The 20,571-nt window shown below is 44.7% G+C and overlaps 1 protein-coding gene across 3 annotated transcripts in view; it reads left to right on the top strand.

The window, feature by feature from the left end:
• LOC121567679 (ubiquitin carboxyl-terminal hydrolase 32) overlaps nt 1-20,571 on the top strand; it is a 97,623-nt gene that overhangs the window by 64,162 nt on the left and 12,890 nt on the right. For all 3 annotated transcript variants that reach the window (XM_041877891.2, XM_041877892.2, XM_041877893.2), the window contains exons 17-26: nt 4,007-4,161; nt 4,353-4,464; nt 10,195-10,269; nt 10,499-10,637; nt 10,735-10,840; nt 13,101-13,274; nt 15,100-15,274; nt 15,639-15,790; nt 17,113-17,224; nt 18,493-18,719. In XM_041877891.2, the coding sequence (XP_041733825.1) occupies nt 4,007-4,161; nt 4,353-4,464; nt 10,195-10,269; nt 10,499-10,637; nt 10,735-10,840; nt 13,101-13,274; nt 15,100-15,274; nt 15,639-15,790; nt 17,113-17,224; nt 18,493-18,719 (1,427 nt within the window). The remainder of the gene's footprint in view (nt 1-4,006; nt 4,162-4,352; nt 4,465-10,194; nt 10,270-10,498; nt 10,638-10,734; nt 10,841-13,100; nt 13,275-15,099; nt 15,275-15,638; nt 15,791-17,112; nt 17,225-18,492; nt 18,720-20,571) is intronic.

Genomic DNA, 20,571 nt, shown 5'->3' on the forward strand with positions numbered 1-20,571 from the left:
TCAAATGTCTGTCCTGCTAGAGCTGCCCCGGTCAACTGTAAGTGCTGTCATTGTGAAGTGGAAACGTCTAGGAGCAACAACGGCTCAGCCGCGAAGTGGTTGGCCACACAAGCTCACAGAACGGGACCGCCGAGTGCTGAAGCGCGTAGCAAGTAAAAGTTGTCTGTCCTCGGTTGCAACACTCTCTACCGAGTTCCTAACTGCCTCTGGAAGCAAAGTCACCACAAGAACTGTTAGTCCGGAGCTTCATGAAATGGGTGTCCATGGCTGAGCAGCCGCACACAAGCCTAAGATCACCGTGTGCAATGCCAAGCGTCGGCTGGAGTGGTGTAAAGCTCGCCGCCATTGGACTCTGGAGCAGTGGAAACGCGTTCTCTGGAGTGATGAATCACGCTTCACCAGGAGATGCCAGGAGAACGCTGCCTGCCCCAATGCATAGTGCCAACTGTAACGTTTGGTAGAGGATAAATAATGGTCCGGGCTGTTTTTCATGGTTCGGGCTAGGCCCCTTAGTTCCAGTGAAGGGAAATCTTAACACTACAGCATACAATGACATTCTAGACGATTCTGTGCTTCCAACTTTGTGGCAACAGTTTGGGGAAGGCCCTTCCCTGTCTCAGCATGACAATGCCCCCGTGCACAAAGCGAGGTCCATACAGAAATGGTTTGTCGAGATCAGTGTGGAAGAACTTGACTGACCTGCACAGAGCCCTGACATCAACTCCATCGAACACCTTTGGGATGAATTGGAACGCTGACTGTGAGCCAGGCCTAATCGCCCAAGATCAGTGCCGTCCTCACTAATGCTCTTGTGGCTGAATGGAAGCGAGTCCCCGAAGCAATTTTCCAACATCTAGTGGAAAACCTTCCCAGAAGAGTGTTATAGCAGCAAAGGTGGGACATTTTACATTTTTGTCATTTAGCAGACGCTCTTATCCAGAGCGACTTACAGTTAGTGAGTGCATACATTATATATACATCTTTTTTTTTTTCATACGGGCCCCCCGTGGGAATCGAACCCACAACCCTGGCGTTGCAAGCGCCATGCTCTACCAACTGAGCTACACGGGGCCTGGGACCAACTCCGTATTAATGCCCATGATTTTGGAATGAGATGTTGGACGAGCAGGTGTCAGCATAGTTTTGGTCATGTAGTGTATATCCTGATTTGCCTGGTCACTTTGACCCCTATCTACATGCATAGCCGCGGGAAGTAGTTTAGGGGGTCCTAAAAAATAAATAAAGTTGTGATTTTTCAGGGTGTGCTGCAGAACCCTTGGCATCCCTACTTCCCGTGGCTATTCCTCCATATTAGCTCAATTACCTCGACTTACCCGGACCCCTGCACATTGACTCGGTACACATTGACTCTTTGTAATATAGCCTGTTATTTTATTTTGCTACTATTATTTTTATTTGTAAATATTTTTTCTTTTTAACTCGGCATTGTTTGGAAAGGGCTCGTAAGTTAGCATTTCACGGTAAAGTCTACACCGGTTGTATTCGGCGCATGTGACCAATGAAATGTGATTTGATAGGGATGATATGGCGCTCACTGACCATACTAAAACATGTTTTTACATTTTTAGTCATTTAGCAGACGCTCTTATCCAGAGCGACTTACAGTTAGTGAATACATTTTTTGTTTTATAATGGCCCCCCGTGGGAATCGAACCCACAACCCTGGCGTTGCAAACGCCATGCTCTATCAACTGAGCTACATCCCTGAGAACCTAAAGTGTATTATTCTGTCTGCGTAGCCTTGTTGTTGTCAGAACAGTGGTGTTATAAATCTTGACTCCCCCTTCGTAAAGCCCACATACAGTAAAGGTGTTATAATGATGACATAACAGTAACGGTAAACAACAGCTGATGACAATGCTAGCCAATTAGCCTACTTAAACAGATTAGTGACTGGGAAAGGTAAAGGGGGGATACCTCGTCAGTTGTACAACTGAATTCATTCAACTGAAATGTGTCTTCCGCATTTAACCCAACCCCTCTGAATCAGAGAGGTGCGGAGAGCTGCCTTAATCGACATCCATGTCTTTGGCGCCCGGGGAGCAGTGGGTTAACTGCCTTGCTCAGGGGCAGAACGAGCTCGGGGATTCGATCCAGCAACCTTTCGGTCACTGGCCCAATGCTCCTGTGTTTAAGTCTGGTGCGGTAAGCCCACGGCAGCTTATTCCATCTCTTATGCCATCACGGCAGTGTGATGTAGGCCACACCATGGGGTGCCATGTCACATGTAAACTAAATTATTATATCGATTTCTGTTATAGTATATAGATATTATAGATTATATTAGATTATATATTGTTATATATTTTTATTTCTAGTTAGTCAAGTCTGTAGTTTTGAGGCGATTTATGTGACTGAACCTCCGCTAATGTCGAAAGGGCATAAATCAGACACGTAGCTCTGTGGTAGCAGACACGTAGCTCTGTGGTAGCAGACAGGTAGCTCTGTGGTAGCAGACAGGTAGCTCTGTGGTAGCAGACAGGTAGCTCTGTGGTAGCAGACGGGTAGCTCTGTGGTAGCAGACGGGTAGCTCTGTGGTAGCAGACAGGTAGCTCTGTGGTAGCAGGCAGGTAGCTCTGTGGTAGCAGGCGGGTAGCTCTGTGGTAGCAGACGGGTAGCTCTGTGGTAGCAGACGGGTAGCTCTGTGGTAGCAGGCGGGTAGCTCTGTGGTAGCAGACGGGTAGCTCTGTGGTAGCAGACGGGTAGCTCTGTGGTAGCAGACGGGTAGCTCTGTGGTAGCAGACGGGTAGCTCTGTGGTAGCAGACGGGTAGCTCTGTGGTAGCAGACGGGTAGCTCTGTGGTAGCAGGCAGGTAGCTCTGTGGTAGCAGGCGGGTAGCTCTGTGGTAGCAGACGGGTAGCTCTGTGGTAGCAGACGGGTAGCTCTGTGGTAGCAGACGGGTAGCTCTGTGGTAGCAGACGGGTAGCTCTGTGGTAGCAGACGGGTAGCTCTGTGGTAGCAGACGGGTAGCTCTGTGGTAGCAGACGGGTAGCTCTGTGGTAGCAGACGGGTAGCTCTGTGGTAGCAGACGGGTAGCTCTGTGGTAGCAGACGGGTAGCTCTGTGGTAGCAGGCAGGTAGCTCTGTGGTAGCAGGCAGGTAGCTCTGTGGTAGCAGGCAGGTCGCTCTGTGGTAATCAGATTGGGGACGCGCTGCACAGAGGCACTATGAGACTATTAGAGTGCTGATCTAATCGGACCGGTGTTATCAGATATCTGGCCAGAGGAGTTAGTTTGGCTCCGGTCAATAATACCAGCTGACCAGGCATAGAAATAATACCACATATAATATAATATGCCATTTACCAGACGCTTTTATCCAAAGTGACTTAGTCATGCTGCATACATTTTACATATTGGTGGCCTCAGTGGGAATCGAACCCACAATCGTTGGTGTTGCAAGGCGCCATAGAATGACTAGACCAGCCACACTGAAAAAAGAGCGAGGCTGTGTTGCTGGGAGAAGGGGCTGTTCACGGCTTTGATTCCCACTTTCCCTTTCATTTTGCTTTCAAAGTATTGGCAAAGTATTACCAATCGATCACATATTAAGATTGGTGTTTTTGGCTTTACTTTTAAAACCAATCAGTTCCGTTTGTTTTTATTAGTTGTTTATTAACTGAACTAATATAGACTTTTGTTTCCTTTTTGATTGAAAGCGTTTTAATTTAATGAATCAGTCTGTATTAATTAAACAACCTAATCTAAAACACCCTTTCTTGCTGCTTCCTTACAACTAATCCTCCATGAGCTAAAATATTATTTATCTCTCTGTGTTGATTTAACTCATTTTCTAAGAGTAAATGTGAGTCTGTGTGTGAGTCTGTGTGTGAGAGTATTTTACAGTATTACAGGACTTTTCAGTAATTCTAATGAGTTTGGGAGCTCATAGTCCACTAAAGGCTGGAGTGTTCTCCCCCTTCCTCCCCTGTCTCCTCCTCCTTGCCTCTTCATCCTCCCTCTCCCTCCCCCTCTCTCCCCCTCCAGGTAACGTGCCTTCCCCCAACGCTCCTCTGAAGCGGGTCCTGGCCTATACAGGCTGTTTCAGCCGCGTGGGAACCATCAAGGACATCCACCTGTACCTGTCTCAGAGGCTCCGCATCAAAGACCAGGACATGAGGCTGTGGCTCTACCACAGCGAGGTGTGTGTATTCTTGAGAAACTATCGCATGTTGACCACTACAAAATAAGTGATATTACGGTGACACTATTAAATATAAACTCCTCATCCAAACCTCCCCCCAGAACTATCTGACCCTGTTCTCCCCCCAGAACTATCTGACCCTGTTCTCCCCCCCAGAACTATCTGACCCTGTTCTCTCTCCCCCCCCAGAACTATCTGACCCAGTTCTCCTCCCACCAGAACAATCTGACCCTGTTGGATGATGAGGACCACACTCTGGAGGGTCTGAAGATCCAGGACGAGCAGCACTTAGTTATCGAGGGTACGTTCAAAAATACGCTTAGTTATCGAGGGTACGTTCAAAAAGACGCTTAGTTATCGAGGGTACGATCAAAAAGACGCTTAGTTATCGAGGGTACGTTCAAAAAGACGCTTAGTTATCGAGGGTACGTAAAAAAATACACTTAGTTATCGAGGGTACGTTCAAAAAGATGCTTTGTTATCGAGGGTACGTAAAAGAAATACACTTAGTTGTCGAGGGTACGTTCAAAAAGATGCTTTGTTATCGAGGGTACGTTCAAAAATATGCTTTGTTATCGAGGGTACGTTCAAAAAGATGCTTTGTTATCGAGGGTACGTTCAAAAAGATGCTTTGTTATCGAGGGTACGTTCAAAAAGATGCTTTGTTATCGAGGGTACGTTCAAAAAGATGCTTAGTTATCGAGGGTACGTTCAGGAAGACGCTTAGTTATCGAGGGTACGTTCAGGAAGACGCTTAGTTATCGAGGGGACGTTCAAAAATACGCTTAGTTATCGAGGGGACGGTCAAAAAGACAGTTATCGAGGGTACGCTCAAATAGACAGTTATCGAGGGTACGTTCAAAAAGGCACTTAGTTGTCGAGGGTACATTCAAAAAGACACTTAGTTATCGAGGGGACGGTCAAAAAGACACTTAGTTATCGAGGGTACACTCAAAAAGACACTTATCGAGGGTACATTCAAAAAGACACTTAGTTATTGAGGGGACGTTCAAAAAGACACTTAGTTATCGAGGGGACGTTCAAAAAGACACGTAGTTATCGAGGGGACGTTCAAAAAGACACGTAGTTATCGAGGGGACGTTCAAAAAGACACTTATCGAGGGTACGTTCAAAAAGACACTTATCGAGGGGACGGTCAAAAAGACAGTTGTCGAGGGGACGTTCAAAAAGACACTTAGTTATCGAGGGGACGTTCAAAAAGACACTTAGTTATCAAGGGGACGTTCAAAAAGACACTTAGTTATCGAGGGGACGTTCAAAAAGACACTTAGTTATCGAGGGGACGTTCAAAAAGACACGTAGTTATCGAGGGGACGTTAAAAAAGACAGTTATCGAGGGTACGGTCAAAAAGACACTTAGTTGTCGAGGTTACGTTCAGAAAGACACCTAGTTATCGAGGGTACGGTCAAAAAGACCGTTATCGAGGGTACGGTCAAAAAGACACTTATCGAGGGTACATTCAAAAAGACACTTAGTTGTCAAGGGGACGGTCAAAAAGACACTTAGTTATCGAGGGGACGGTCAAAAAGACACTTAGTTATCGAGGGTACGTTCAAAAAGACACTTAGTTGTCGAGGGTACGTTCAAAAAGATGCTTAGTTATCGAGGGGACGTTCAAAAATACACTTATCGAGGGTACGTTCAAAAAGACAGTTGTCGAGGGGACGTTCAAAAATACATTTAGTTATCGAGGGGACGTTCAAAAAGACACTTAGTTATCGAGGGGACGTTCAAAAAGACACTTATCGAGGGGACGTTCAAAAAGACACTTATCGAGGGTACGTTCAAAAAGACAGTTGTCGAGGGGACGTTCAAAAATACACTTAGTTATCGAGGGGACGTTCAAAAAGACACTTAGTTATCGAGGGGACGTTCAAAAAGACACTTAGTTATCGAGGGTACGTTCAGAAAGACAGTTATCGAGGGTACGGTCAAAAAGACACTTAGTTGTCTAGGTTACGTCCAGAAAGACACCTAGTTATCGAGGGTACGGTCAAAAAGACACTTAGTTGTCGAGGGTACGTTCAAAAAGACACTTAGTTGTCGAGGGTACGTTCAAAAAGACACTTAGTTGTCGAGGGTACGTTCAAAAAGACACTTAGTTGTCGAGGGTACGTTCAAAAAGACACTTAGTTGTCGAGGGTACGTTCAAAAAGACGCTTAGTTATCGAGGGTACGTTCAAAAAGACGCTTAGTTATCGAGGGTACGATCAAAAAGACGCTTAGTTATCGAGGGTACGTTCAAAAAGACGCTTAGTTATCGAGGGTACGTAAAAAAATACACTTAGTTATCGAGGGTACGTTCAAAAAGATGCTTTGTTATCGAGGGTACGTAAAAAAATATGCTTTGTTATTGAGGGTACGTTCAAAAATATGCTTTGTTATCGAGGGTACGTTCAAAAAGATGCTTTGTTATCGAGGGTACGTTCAAAAATATGCTTTGTTATCGAAGGTACGTTCAAAAAGATGCTTAGTTATCGAGGGTACGTTCAGGAAGACGCTTAGTTATCGAGGGTACGTTCAAAAATACACTTAGTTATCGAGGGTACGTTCAAAAAGACACTTAGTTGTCGAGGGTACGTTCAAAAAGACGCTTAGTTGTCGAGGGTACGTTCAAAAATACACTTATCGAGGGGACGTTCAAAAATACACTTATCGAGGGTACGTTCAAAAAGACAGTTGTCGAGGGGACGTTCAAAAATACATTTAGTTATCGAGGGGACGTTCAAAAAGACACTTAGTTATCGAGGGGACGTTCAAAAAGACACTTATCGAGGGGACGTTCAAAAAGACACTTATCGAGGGTACGTTCAAAAACACAGTTGTCGAGGGGACGTTCAAAAATACACTTAGTTATCGAGGGGACGTTCAAAAAGACACTTAGTTATCGAGGGGACGTTCAAAAAGACACTTAGTTATCGAGTGGACGTTCAAAAAGACACTTAGTTATCGAGGGTACGTTCAAAAAGACAGTTATCGAGGGTACAGTCAAAAAGACACTTAGTTGTCGAGGGTACGTTCAAAAAGACACTTAGTTGTCGAGGGTACGTTCAAAAAGACACTTAGTTGTCGAGGGTACGTTCAAAAAGACACTTAGTTGTCGAGGGTACGTTCAAAAAGACACTTAGTTGTCGAGGGTACGTTCAAAAAGACACTTAGTTGTCGAGGGTACGTTCAAAAAGACACTTAGTTATCGAGGGGACGTTCAAAAAGACACTTAGTTATCGAGGGACGTTCAAAAAGACACTTAGTTATCGAGGGACGTTCAAAAAGACACTTAGTTATCGAGGGACGGTCAAAAAGACACTTAGTTGTCGAGGTTACGTTCAGAAAGACACCTAGTTGTCGAGGGTACGGTCAAAAAAGACACTTAGTTGTCGAGGGTACGTTCAAAAAGACACTTAGTTGTCGAGTGTACGTTCAAAAAGACACTTAGTTGTCGAGGGTACGTTCAAAAAGACACTTAGTTGTCGAGGGGACGTTCAAAAAGACACTTAGTTGTCGAGGGTACGTTCAAACAGACACTTAGTTGTCGAGGGTACGTTCAAAAAGACACTTAGTTATCGAGGGGACGTTCAAAAAGACACTTAGTTATCGAGGGTACGTTCAAAAAGACACTTAGTTATCGAGGGGACGTTCAAAAAGACAGTTATCGAGGGTACGGTCAAAAAGACACTTAGTTGTCGAGGTTACGTTCAGAAAGACACCTAGTTATCGAGGGTACGGTCAAAAAGACACTTAGTTGTCGAGGGTACGTTCAAAAATACACGTAGTTTCGAGGGGACGTTCAAAAAGACACTTAGTTGTCGAGGGTACGTTCAAAAAGACACTTAGTTGTCGAGGGTACGTTCAAAAAGACACTTAGTTGTCGAGGGTACGTTCAAAAAGACACTTAGTTTCGAGGGGACGTTCAAAAAGACGCTTAGTTATCGAGGGGACGTTAAAATATACACTTATCGAGGGTACGTTCAAAAAGACACTTATCGAGGGTATGTTCAAAAAGACACTTATCGAGGGGACGGTCAAAAAGACAGTTGTCGAGGGGACGTTCAAAAAGACACTTAGTTATCGAGGGGATGTTCAAAAAGACACTTAGTTATCAAGGGGACGTTCAAAAAGACACTTAGTTATCGAGGGGACGTTCAAAAAGACACTTAGTTATCGAGGGGACGTTCAAAAAGACACGTAGTTATCGAGGGGACGTTAAAAAAGACAGTTATCGAGGGTACGGTCAAAAAGACACTTAGTTGTCGAGGTTACGGTCAAAAAGACCGTTATCGAGGGTACGGTCAAAAAGACACTTATCGAGGGTACATTCAAAACGACACTTATCGAGGGTACATTCAAAAAGACACTTAGTTGTCGAGGGTACGTTCAAAAAGACACTTAGTTATCGAGGGGACGGTCAAAAAGACACTTAGTTATCGAGGGTACGTTCAAAAAGACACTTAGTTGTCGAGGGTACGTTCAAAAAGATGCTTAGTTATCGAGGGTACGTTCAAAAATACACTTATCGAGGGGACGTTCAAAAATACACTTATCGAGGGTACGTTCAAAAAGACAGTTGTCGAGGGGACGTTCAAAAATACATTTAGTTATCGAGGGGACGTTCAAAAAGACACTTAGTTATCGAGGGGACGTTCAAAAAGACACTTATCGAGGGGACGTTCAAAAAGACACTTATCGAGGGTACGTTCAAAAACACAGTTGTCGAGGGGACGTTCAAAAATACACTTAGTTATCGAGGGGACGTTCAAAAAGACACTTAGTTATCGAGGGGACGTTCAAAAAGACACTTAGTTATCGAGTGGACGTTCAAAAAGACACTTAGTTATCGAGGGTACGTTCAAAAAGACAGTTATCGAGGGTACGGTCAAAAAGACACTTAGTTGTCGAGGTTACGTTCAGAAAGACACCTAGTTATCGAGGGGACGTTCAAAAAGACAGTTATCGAGGGTACGGTCAAAAAGACACTTAGTTGTCGAGGGTACGTTCAAAAAGACACTTAGTTGTCGAGGGTACGTTCAAAAAGACACTTAGTTGTCGAGGGTACGTTCAAAAAGACACTTAGTTGTCGAGGGTACGTTCAAAAAGACACTTAGTTGTCGAGGGTACGTTCAAAAAGACACTTAGTTATCGAGGGGACGTTCAAAAAGACACTTAGTTATCGAGGGTACGTTCAAAAAGACACTTAGTTATCGAGGGGACGTTCAAAAAGACAGTTATCGAGGGTACGGTCAAAAAGACACTTAGTTGTCGAGGTTACGTTCAGAAAGACACCTAGTTATCGAGGGTACGGTCAAAAAGACACTTAGTTGTTGAGGGTACGTTCAAAAAGACACTTAGTTGTCGAGGGTACGTTCAAAAAGACACTTAGTTGTCGAGGGTACGTTCAAAAAGACACTTAGTTATCGAGGGTACGTTCAAAAAGACACTTAGTTATCGAGGGGACGTTCAAAAAGACACTTAGTTATCGAGGGTACGTTCAAAAAGACACTTAGTTATCGAGGGGACGTTCAAAAAGACAGTTATCGAGGGTACGGTCAAAAAGACACTTAGTTGTCGAGGTTACGTTCAGAAAGACACCTAGTTATCGAGGGTACGGTCAAAAAGACACTTAGTTGTCGAGGGTACGTTCAAAAAGACACTTAGTTGTCGAGGGTACGTTCAAAAAGACACTTAGTTGTCGAGGGTACGTTCAAAAAGACACTTAGTTGTCGAGGGTACGTTCAAAAAGACACTTAGTTGTCGAGGGTACGTTCAAAAAGACACTTAGTTGTCGAGGGTACGTTCAAAAAGACACTTAGTTGTCGAGGGTACGTTCAAAAAGACACTTAGTTGTCGAGGGGACGTTCAAAAATACTTTTCAGCACTAGAATTAAAAATGTTATCTGACTGCTTAGTGTGTTGAAATGTAAAAATAAAAACTGACTGCAAAGAGAAGCTAAAAGTAGCAGGTCTTTGTACTGTAAGTCATTGATCTGTAAAACGGTCCTCTTGTGTTTTTAGTTCGGAACAAAGACATGAGCTGGCCAGAAGAGATGTCCTTCATCGCTAACAGCAGTAAAATGGACCAACATAAAGGTACCGCAGGACGGTGTCACTGAGATCATCACACTTTACATTCACAAGCACCTTCTACCAGTACGTTGGTACATACATTTACAATGCAGTTATCAACAGCTTTCAATATTTAGGATGACAGATTTACGTCTCTACCCTCCCTCCCCTTCTCCCCGAAAACCTTTCAAACATATGTGTAATACTGTAAATATGTAGTGTAATAGTGTTACATGTCTATCCTCCCCCCCAGTTCCTACGGAGAAGGGTGCCACAGGCCTCAGTAACCTAGGCAACACGTGCTTTATGAACTCTAGTATCCAGTGTGTGAGCAACACCACGCCCCTCACTGATTACTTCATCTCAGGGAGACACCTTTATGAACTCAACAGGTAGCTGGTGTGTGTGTGTGTGTGTGTATTCATGCGTGTGTTGTGAAAAGGTGAACAGCTTGTTGGATAGCATTACTGATTTATGTTGTGTGTCCAGAACCAACCCCATCGGGATGCGAGGTCACATGGCTAAATGCTATGGAGACCTGCTGATGGAGCTGTGGAGTGGAACTCAGAAGAACGTTGCTCCTCTCAAACTCAGGGTGGGTTTATAAATGTTTCACTGGACCATAAGATGGCATGGATTGTTACAACAACAGTGGATGTGATATCCTTACTCCCTGTAGTGGACAATGGCTTGGTACTATGGCCCTTTAATAACTCCATATGTGATATGAATTAATTGACTGATATGTGGTTGTCTCATTCAGTGTTTTCTGTAAGTGCCGGCTATCCACTAAACAGCCAATTACAGACTTGTCAGCCGGCTACTTTTTCCACTTTATTAATTAACAAGGCTTCTTTTCATTTAAAAGTTTCAATTCGCCTGTCAGGAATGCCTTCATAGCTTTCTCCCGCTAGAATGAACAATATGCATATTCTAGTGATCTATTGATAGGACAGGCGCCTGTCAGTCACAAAGCGAGCGATGACAGGGAAGCTGCTGGTTTGTCAGTCTGCTGTCTGTCCCGCCTCTCGGTACCTGTTTTTTTTTTTTTGTGCGCTCTGGTTGGCAGCGGTCAGATGTATTTTTTACGGAGGAAGGAGAGCATGATGCTTCTTTATCATGTCCTGTGAGTGAATTAGCATGTCCCATTTAATGTAAGCGGTAACGATGAGTCAATCCTCTTACCCTAATTATTGTTTTCTGACACTTTCATTTATTTTCTATAACCAGCCACGGAGTCGTGGTGTATAGTAGACTATTTACTGTGTGTTTTATTGACAACCGAACAGCAAGCGTTGACTAGTTTATAAAAGGTGTCTAACTGCCTGAATAAAGTCAATCTCCGATACCCCTTTGCTATTCGTAAATCATACCATGGTATCTCATCAGGACAGTAAACCAAAGATCTTGTCTGTATTGTCCTAGGATTGGAAGCCCATGTGGCGACATGCCGGTGACTCGTCAGTGTAGCCCAGTGATGGCTCTCTGTTTGAACTGATCTTTTAGGTGAACGGAGCAAAAATCGCATCGGTCAGAGAGCCGTTCATTTGGCTCCCCAATCTGCATTACTGATAGGCTACTAATGCTTTTTCGGCAACTATCTGCAGATTTTATAAATGGTGAAAACGTTCGATGAAGATGGTGAATCCTCACTGCAGGTAGAGGAGAGCGATCCTCATTGTGGTCCGAAATATGATAAAATAATACTGATTTGAAGGTTCTAAAAGCTAATGTCATGATACTCATACAGTAGTAGTAAAGACATTGATATAGGACTACTGATTTGATTAAAGTGTCGACAATGGAGTAGTCTGCTGCTGCTTTCTGTGATGCAAAGCCCATGTTAAGCACCTGCTTCATTCTTCAATCATACCTGTAGGTACATTTAGGGGTGCTGCACCCCCACTTTTATACAATCTGGCAGGGGGGTCTGGGGTCCTCCTCCCCCTGAACAATTTTGCATTTTCCTGTAATTCTATATTGTTTTCTCAACAGGGAATCCCATGTTTACTTGACAGAACACAACCTTTTTGCTTAGGTTTTGATTGATTGACAGGCCAAACTGTTAAAGGGTTTCCTTACTGTAAGTGCCTACAGCAGCAGAGCCAATAAAAAAACATCATTTGAAGAACAAACATCATTGTGGCAATTCATATCTTGCAGTAAAACTGTAAATATGACTTTAATCTCAAGAGAAGACAGGTTAAATGTTAAAAAGGTTTAATGTTCTCTTACTTAGATCATATAGTCCTGATCGTATAGTCCTAGACCTAGACGACATCCAGAACAACTAACAACACACTGAATTCAGACGTTTTCAGTCATTTTAATTGTAAAGTCATGTCTTCCTACTCTATATACCATAACATATTTGACCAATCTGGGAGGTAAAGTCGTTAAAGTATTAAATCATTTGGCTGTGTATTTCAGATGGAATCAAGACATTAGAATGTACCAGAGGCCACCAAAATAGAGCTGTTTCTGCAAAAAGAAAGATAAATGGGAGGTCCCTTGGCTGGCTACTCCATGTACTAAAGACACTGCTCATCCTCCTGTAGTGGACGGTAGTAAAGTAGAAAGTAGATGTCCGTGAAACTGTCACCTTAATAACTTGGGGTTTCCATTCTCCCCCCTGTAGTGGACGATAGCTTGTACTATGGTCTTAATTACTCCGTATGGCTGCGTTTACACAGGCAGCCCAATTCTGATATTTTTTAAACTCATTTTGTCTTTTGACCTATCTGATCAGCTCTGAAAAAGATCTAATGTGAAAAGATCTGATGTGAATTGTCAAAATATCAGAATTGGTCTACTTGTCTTGACTAATATTTGGTTCTCACTACTGCCCCCTGTAGTGGACTATAGCGAAGTACGCCCCGCGGTTCAACGGCTTCCAGCAGCAGGACAGTCAGGAGCTCCTTGCGTTCCTATTGGACGGGCTCCATGAGGACCTGAACAGGGTGCATGAGAAACCCTATGTAGAGCTGAAGGACAGCAACGGACGACCCGACTGGGAGGTCGCGTCAGAGGTCAGAGTTAAATCAATAAGCCAATCAAACACACGTGCACACACACACACACACACACACACACACACACAGGCATAAACACTCAAATACACACACACATCTACACACACAGCCAATCAACCAACACGTACAACCAACCAATCAATCTTTATTTTCCCTGAGAGAGTTCCCCAAAAAATGCTTTGGGGGAAATTGATCAGAGGGCCCCCAGTTGCCAATTCCTGATCTTAGGTGACTTAGAGACCAGGGGAGAGGAGAGAGGACAGTCCAGCTTAGGTCACTTAGAGACCAGGGGAGAGGAGAGAGTCAATAAAAGTTGATCCATCCACTAAGCACTTCTTAAGGAGTGGATAACCTGTAGTGGGTGTGTATTGGTGTACAGGTAATGGGCATAATGAGGATAAAAGTGAGCGTGTGTGTGATCCTAGGAGGGATTAGCAGGATTCGTTCTGTGTGTGTTTTACGTCCCTCTATGTTTCTGTGTGTTTTACGTCCCTCTATGTTTCTGTGTGTTTTACGTCCCTCTGTGTTTCTGTGTGTTTTTCGTCCCTCTGTGTTTCTGTGTGTTTTTCGTCCCTCTGTGTTTCTGTGTGTTTTACGTCCCTCTGTGTTTCTGTGTGTTTTACGTCCCTCTATGTTTCTGTGTGTTTTACGTCCCTCTATGTTTCTGTGTGTTTTACGTCCCTCTGTGTTTCTGTGTGTTTTTCGTCCCTCTGTGTTTCTGTGTGTTTTACGTCCCTCTATGTTTCTGTGTGTGTTTTACGTCCCTCTATGTTTCTGTGTGTTTTACGTCCTTCTGTGTTTCTGTGTGTTTTACGTCCCTCTGTGTTTCTGTGTGTTTTACGTCCTTCTGTGTTTCTGTGTGTTTTACGTCCCTCTATGTTTCTGTGTGTTTTACGTCCCTCTGTGTTTCTGTGTGTTTTACGTCCCTCTGTGTTTCTGTGTGTTTTATGTCCCTCTGTGTTTCTGTGTGTTTTACGTCCCTCTATGTTTCTGTGTGTTTTACGTCCCTCTATGTTTCTGTGTGTTTTACGTCCCTCTATGTTTCTGTGTGTTTTACGTCCCTCTATGTTTCTGTGTGTTTTACGTCCCTCTATGTTTCTGTGTGTTTTACGTCCCTCTGTGTTTCTGTGTGTTTTACGTCCCTCTGTGTTTCTGTGTGTTTTACGTCCCTCTATGTTTCTGTGTGTTTTACGTCCCTCTATGTTTCTGTGTGTTTTACGTCCCTCTATGTTTCTGTGTGTTTTACGTCCCTCTATGTTTCTGTGTGTTTTACGTCCCTCTATGTTTCTGTATGTGTTTTACGTCCCTCTGTGTTTCTGTGTGTTTTACGTCCCTCTGTGTTTCTGTGTGTTTTACGTCCCTCTGTGTTTCTGTGTGTTTTACGTCCTTCTGTGTTTCTGTGTGTTTTACGTCCTTCTGTGTTTCTGTGTGTTTTACGTCCTTCTATGTTTCTGTGTGTTTTACGTCCTTCTATGTTTCTGTGTGTTTTACGTCCTTCTATGTTTCTGTGTGTTTTACGTCCTTCTATGTTTCTGTGTGTTTTACGTCCTTCTATGTTTCTGTGTGTTTTACGTCCTTCTATGTTTCTGTGTGTTTTACGTCCTTCTATGTTTCTGTGTGTTTTACGTCCCTCTGTGTTTCTGTGTGTTTTACGTCCTTCTGTGTTTCTGTGTGTTTTACGTTCCTCTATGTTTCTGTGTGTTTTACGTCCCTCTATGTTTCTGTGTGTTTTACGTCCCTCTATGTTTCTGTGTGTTTTACGTCCCTCTGTGTTTCTGTGTGTTTTACGTCCCTCTATGTTTCTGTGTGTGTTCCTCATCAGGCATGGGAGAACCACTTGCGGAGGAACCGTTCCATCGTGGTGGATCTGTTCCACGGCCAGCTCAAGTCGCAGGTCAAGTGTAAGACGTGTGGCCACATCAGCGCCCGCTTCGACCCCTTCAACTTCCTGTCTTTACCCCTCCCCATGGACAGCTCCATGCACCTGGAGATCACTGGTGAGGACTGGGACTAAATGCCCTGATGAGGGGGGCAGGTTCCTGGAAAGGGGTGGGAGGGTTTGATCTCTGTGGACCAGATTGCCGGTTGGTGAGTTGGTTTTGGTCCTAATTGACCTGAACTGTTTGCCAGAGGAGAGTTTTTGTAATAACAGGTTTGAGGGGTCAGCAATTATTTTTCCTGCACGCTTCCTTACCCTGGAATGGTGTGGGTCCTCAATAGAGGGGAGGCGGCAGCCAATGGCCATCCTCCCGAGACCTCAAATGCAGCAAAGCATATCCTCATGGACAATAATGGTCAATGGGAAATATACACATTTCTATTCACTTCCTGAATTGACTGCATCGTCTGTCTGTCTGTCAGTCATTATGCTGGATGGTTCTACCCCTGTACGGTTCGGCCTGAGGCTCAACATGGATGACAAGTACACCGGTCTGAAGAAACAGCTGGGTGAACTGTGTAGGCTGAAGCCTGACCAGATACTACTGGCAGAGGTCCACACCTCCAACATCAAGGTACACACACTGATGCACACACACACACACACACACTGATGCACACACACACACACACTGATGCACACACACACACACACACACACTGATGCACACACACTGATGCACACACACACACACACACACTGATGCACACACACTGATGCACACACACACACACACTGATGCACACACACACACACACACACACTGATGCACACACACACACACACTGATGCACACACACACACACACACACTGATGCACACACACTGATGCACACACACACACACACACACACACACTGATGCACACACACTGATGCACACACACACACACACACACACACACTGACGCACACACACACACACACACACTGATGCACACACACTGATGCACACACACACACACACACACTGATGCACACACACTGATGCACACACACACACACACACTGATGCACACACACACACACACACACACTGATGCACACACACTGATGCACACACACACACACACACACTGATGCACACACACTGATGCACACACACACACACACTGATGCACACACACACACACACACACACTGATGCACACACACACACACCTGATGCACACACACACACACACACACTGATGCACACACACTGATGCACACACACACACACACACACACACACTGATGCACACACACTGATGCACACACACACACACACACACACACACTGATGCACACACACACACACACACACTGATGCACACACACTGATGCACACACACACACACACACTGATGCACACACACTGATGCACACACACACACACACACACCTGATGCACACACACTGATGCACACACACACACACACTGATGCACACACACACACACACACACACACACTGATGCACACACACACACACACACTGATGCACACACACACACACACACACTGATGCACACACACACACACACACACTGATGCACACACACACTGATGCACACACACACACACACACACTGATGCACACACACTGATGCACACACACACACACACACACTGATGCACACACACTGATGCACACACACACACACACTGATGCACACACACACACACACACACACTGATGCACACACACTGATGCACACACACACACACACACTGATGCACACACACTGATGCACACACACACACACTGATGCGCACACACACACACACTGATGCGCACACACACACACACACACACACTGATGCACACACACACACACACACTGATGCGCACACACACACACACACACACAAGTGCAATACAGAGAGTAGTAATTGTGTGTTCTTGTGTACGGTAGAACTTCCCTCAGGATAACCAGAAGGTGCGTCTGTCTGTGAATGGCTTCCTGTGTGCGTTTGAGATCCCTGTGCCAGGCTCCCCCACCTCCCTCAGCTCTCCAACACAGACAGGTGAGAACCTCCTACACTTTCACCCATGCTGCTTCTAGAGGTTGGCAGAATGTAACATGGTGGTTCTAGAGGTTGGCAGAATGGAACATGGTGGTTCTAGAGGTTGGCAGAATGTAACATGGTGGTTCTAGAGGTTGGCAGAATGTAATACATGGTGGGTCTAGAGGTTGGCAGAATGTAACATGGTGGGTCTAGAGGTTGGCAGAATGTAACATGGTGGGTCTAGAGGTTGGCAGAATGTAACATGGTGGGTCTAGAGGTTGGCAGAATGTAACATGGTGGGTCTAGAGGTTGGCAGAATGTAACATGGTGGTTCTAGAGGTTGGCAGAATGTAACATGGTGGGTCTAGAGGTTGGCAGAATGTAACATGGTGGTTCTAGAGGTTGGCAGAATGTAACATGGTGGTTCTAGAGGTTGGCAGAATGTAACATGGTGGTTCTAGAGGTTGGCAGAATGTAACATGGTGGGTCTAGAGGTTGGCAGAATGTAACATGGTGGTTCTAGAGGTTGGCAGAATGTAACATGGTGGTTCTAGAGGTTGGCAGAATGTAACATGGTGGTTCTAGAGGTTGGCAGAATGTAATACATGGTGGTTCTAGAGGTTGGCAGAATGTAACATGGTGGTTCTAGAGGTTGGCAGAATGTAACATGGTGGTTCTAGAGGTTGGCAGAATGTAACATGGTGGGTCTAGAGGTTGGCAGAATGTAACATGGTGGTTCTAGAGGTTGGCAGAATGTAACATGGTGGTTCTAGAGGTTGGCAGAATGTAACATGGTGGGTCTAGAGGTTGGCAGAATGGAACATGGTGGTTCTAGAGGTTGGCAGAATGTAACATGGTGGTTCTAGAGGTTGGCAGAATGTAACATGGTGGTTCTAGAGGTTGGCAGAATGTAACATGGTGGGTCTAGAGGTTGGCAGAATGTAACATGGTGGGTCTAGAGGTTGGCAGAATGTAACATGGTGGTTCTAGAGGTTGGCAGAATGTAACATGGTGGGTCTAGAGGTTGGCAGAATGTAACATGGTGGGAATCGTTGGACCCTGTTGTGGCTGAAGTGACCAGAGCTGCCACCTGCCTTACACACAGAAACACATTGAAAAAGGCATTCATTATAACTGGTAGAGAAGCTTTTTGACTGTACCTCTCCTTATGAACTTAACCCTACCATACTCCTCACAGTCACATGAAATACCAACTCACTGTTTCCAGAAGGTTCTCTGACATGTCCATCTGTAACACTAGTTCTCTCTCTCTGACACCTCTCCAGACATCACCCCTGTGCCCATGGCTAATGGGGTGGCGGTGGCAGCTAAAGGGCATCCTGCCGGCAAGCCTGGTCTGATCCCCAACGGCATGCCCAGCGCCGTGGTGCCATGCGGACAGACCACAGAGAGAGGCCTGGTCAATGGAAGGGTGGGGGTGCCAAACGGACACGTGTCCCCCGTCCAGGACAGCCCCTTCATCGGGTACATCATTGCCATGCACAGGAAGATGGTGGGTACCACAGAATATATATATATATACATTTACATTTTAGTCATTTAGCAGACGCTCTCATCCAGAGCGACTTAGTTAGTGAGTGCTTGCCCCCCTGTGGGAAACGAACCCACAACCCTGGCGTTGCAAGCGCCATGCTCTACCAGCTGAGCTACAGGGGACTTTAGACTGTCACATAAAGCCAATAACCTACAGGAAGGACCCTGTTAGTAGCAAATACCATTTTTGATAAACCCTGTACTGTCTGTCAAGAGTAAAACAACAAATAAATCCTATGTTCAGTGTCAGTGACTCTTTTAAAAGTGTATTTTTTTCCCCCACAGAATATTGGTCATTCCATAAAAAACGTATTTCTTCCACTTTGAGTGGAATGACCAGTGACCCACAAATAATTTAGAAATAAACTAATATTCATCATCACCATTCAATATAGATTACATTTCAGTTTACTCCGGCAATACTTTTGTTGCAGGTTACTGGAGGACTATTGCACCTGCCATCTACTTGACAACAATACTGGCTATTATTTGTTGGGCTGTGCATTGTTCGTCACCTAAGAATCGTGCAACACACCCCATCGTGACATGTTACATGGCCAACAGACATAGCAAGTCAGTCACGTTGACGTCTGACACAATACTGTAGTTCCACCGGTCCCACGCTTGTATTAAATAGGAAACGTCGCTATATTCTACAGCTGTTGCAGTTCTAGTTATTCGCGAGATATGTGACTAATAGTATCCGAGTGAGAAGGTAGGCTATCAATAGCAAAACCATCAACCACCTTCACTCTGTGGTTGTATTGACTCCCTTTCATTAAGAGGTGTAGCTAGCGCCTGGTTTCTTTCCGGTCTGCTAACTACGTTCTGAACGGTGCCCCCTACTCAACCCCCCTGTCATTGGTGATAATAACAAACAACCATGAATTCCAATCGCCAGGGAGGCACACGATGAAAACTCACTAGAAGCAATCCACTACCACGAGATGTAGAGGTTATTTGCGAGTAACTAACACATAAATGATCGTCTTGCAACAATCCTAGGTTCATTAGCTACAAGACAGTAGCTTGCTAACGTTAGTTAGTTAATAATTGACCTAGCTAACGTGCTTAATCTGCGCACAATGGGTACAATTAAAATAACCCATGCAATAAAAGGCTACGTCTGACTATGCCATTGTATTCATAAACTATGACAATGACAACCCCATCAATGATATTTTGCAGGAAAGAATGACTAGCTAGCTCTCCGGCCTTGGCCCGAACACCACGCAAAAAAAGCAAGCCGGATACATATATATTGTGTTTGGTGTGTAGCTTTGGGTCACAACATCAGGAGTCTGTTGGTTGGACTCCCTGAGTTGTGCATCGTGCTAGTGGATGGTGATGGGAAATAATCCTACCACAATGTAGCAGGCTACACGAGAAAAACCTTTCCTTTCAACAAATGCACATGTATAATCTCTAGGGACTCTACTTACCAGACGTAAAGTGAAATGTGTCCCTCGCTATAAAATAAACGTCTGAATCCAACTTTTGCCCGAACCGCACCATATTCCTGTTGAGTTGGACGGCGGGCTGCCATTAGACCATACGCATCCTGTGAGACTTCCTACCACGAAATCTACCACTGTCTACACAGCAGGAATATGGTGCGGTTCGGGCAAAAGTTGGATTCAGACGTTTATTTTATAGCGAGGGACACATTTCACTTAACGGCCAACCAATACAGACTCCTGATGTTGTGTCCAAAAGCGAAGGCGTTTACTGCTATTATGGACGCCAGGCACTATCCAAGTTGGCAGGACTCTAATCTAGTGAGATATAAAAAAAATAGTAATTTAGCAGAC

Source organism: Coregonus clupeaformis, chromosome 6 (genome assembly GCF_020615455.1).
Source record: "Coregonus clupeaformis isolate EN_2021a chromosome 6, ASM2061545v1, whole genome shotgun sequence".
In the NCBI taxonomy this organism is placed as follows: Eukaryota; Metazoa; Chordata; class Actinopteri; order Salmoniformes; family Salmonidae; genus Coregonus; species Coregonus clupeaformis.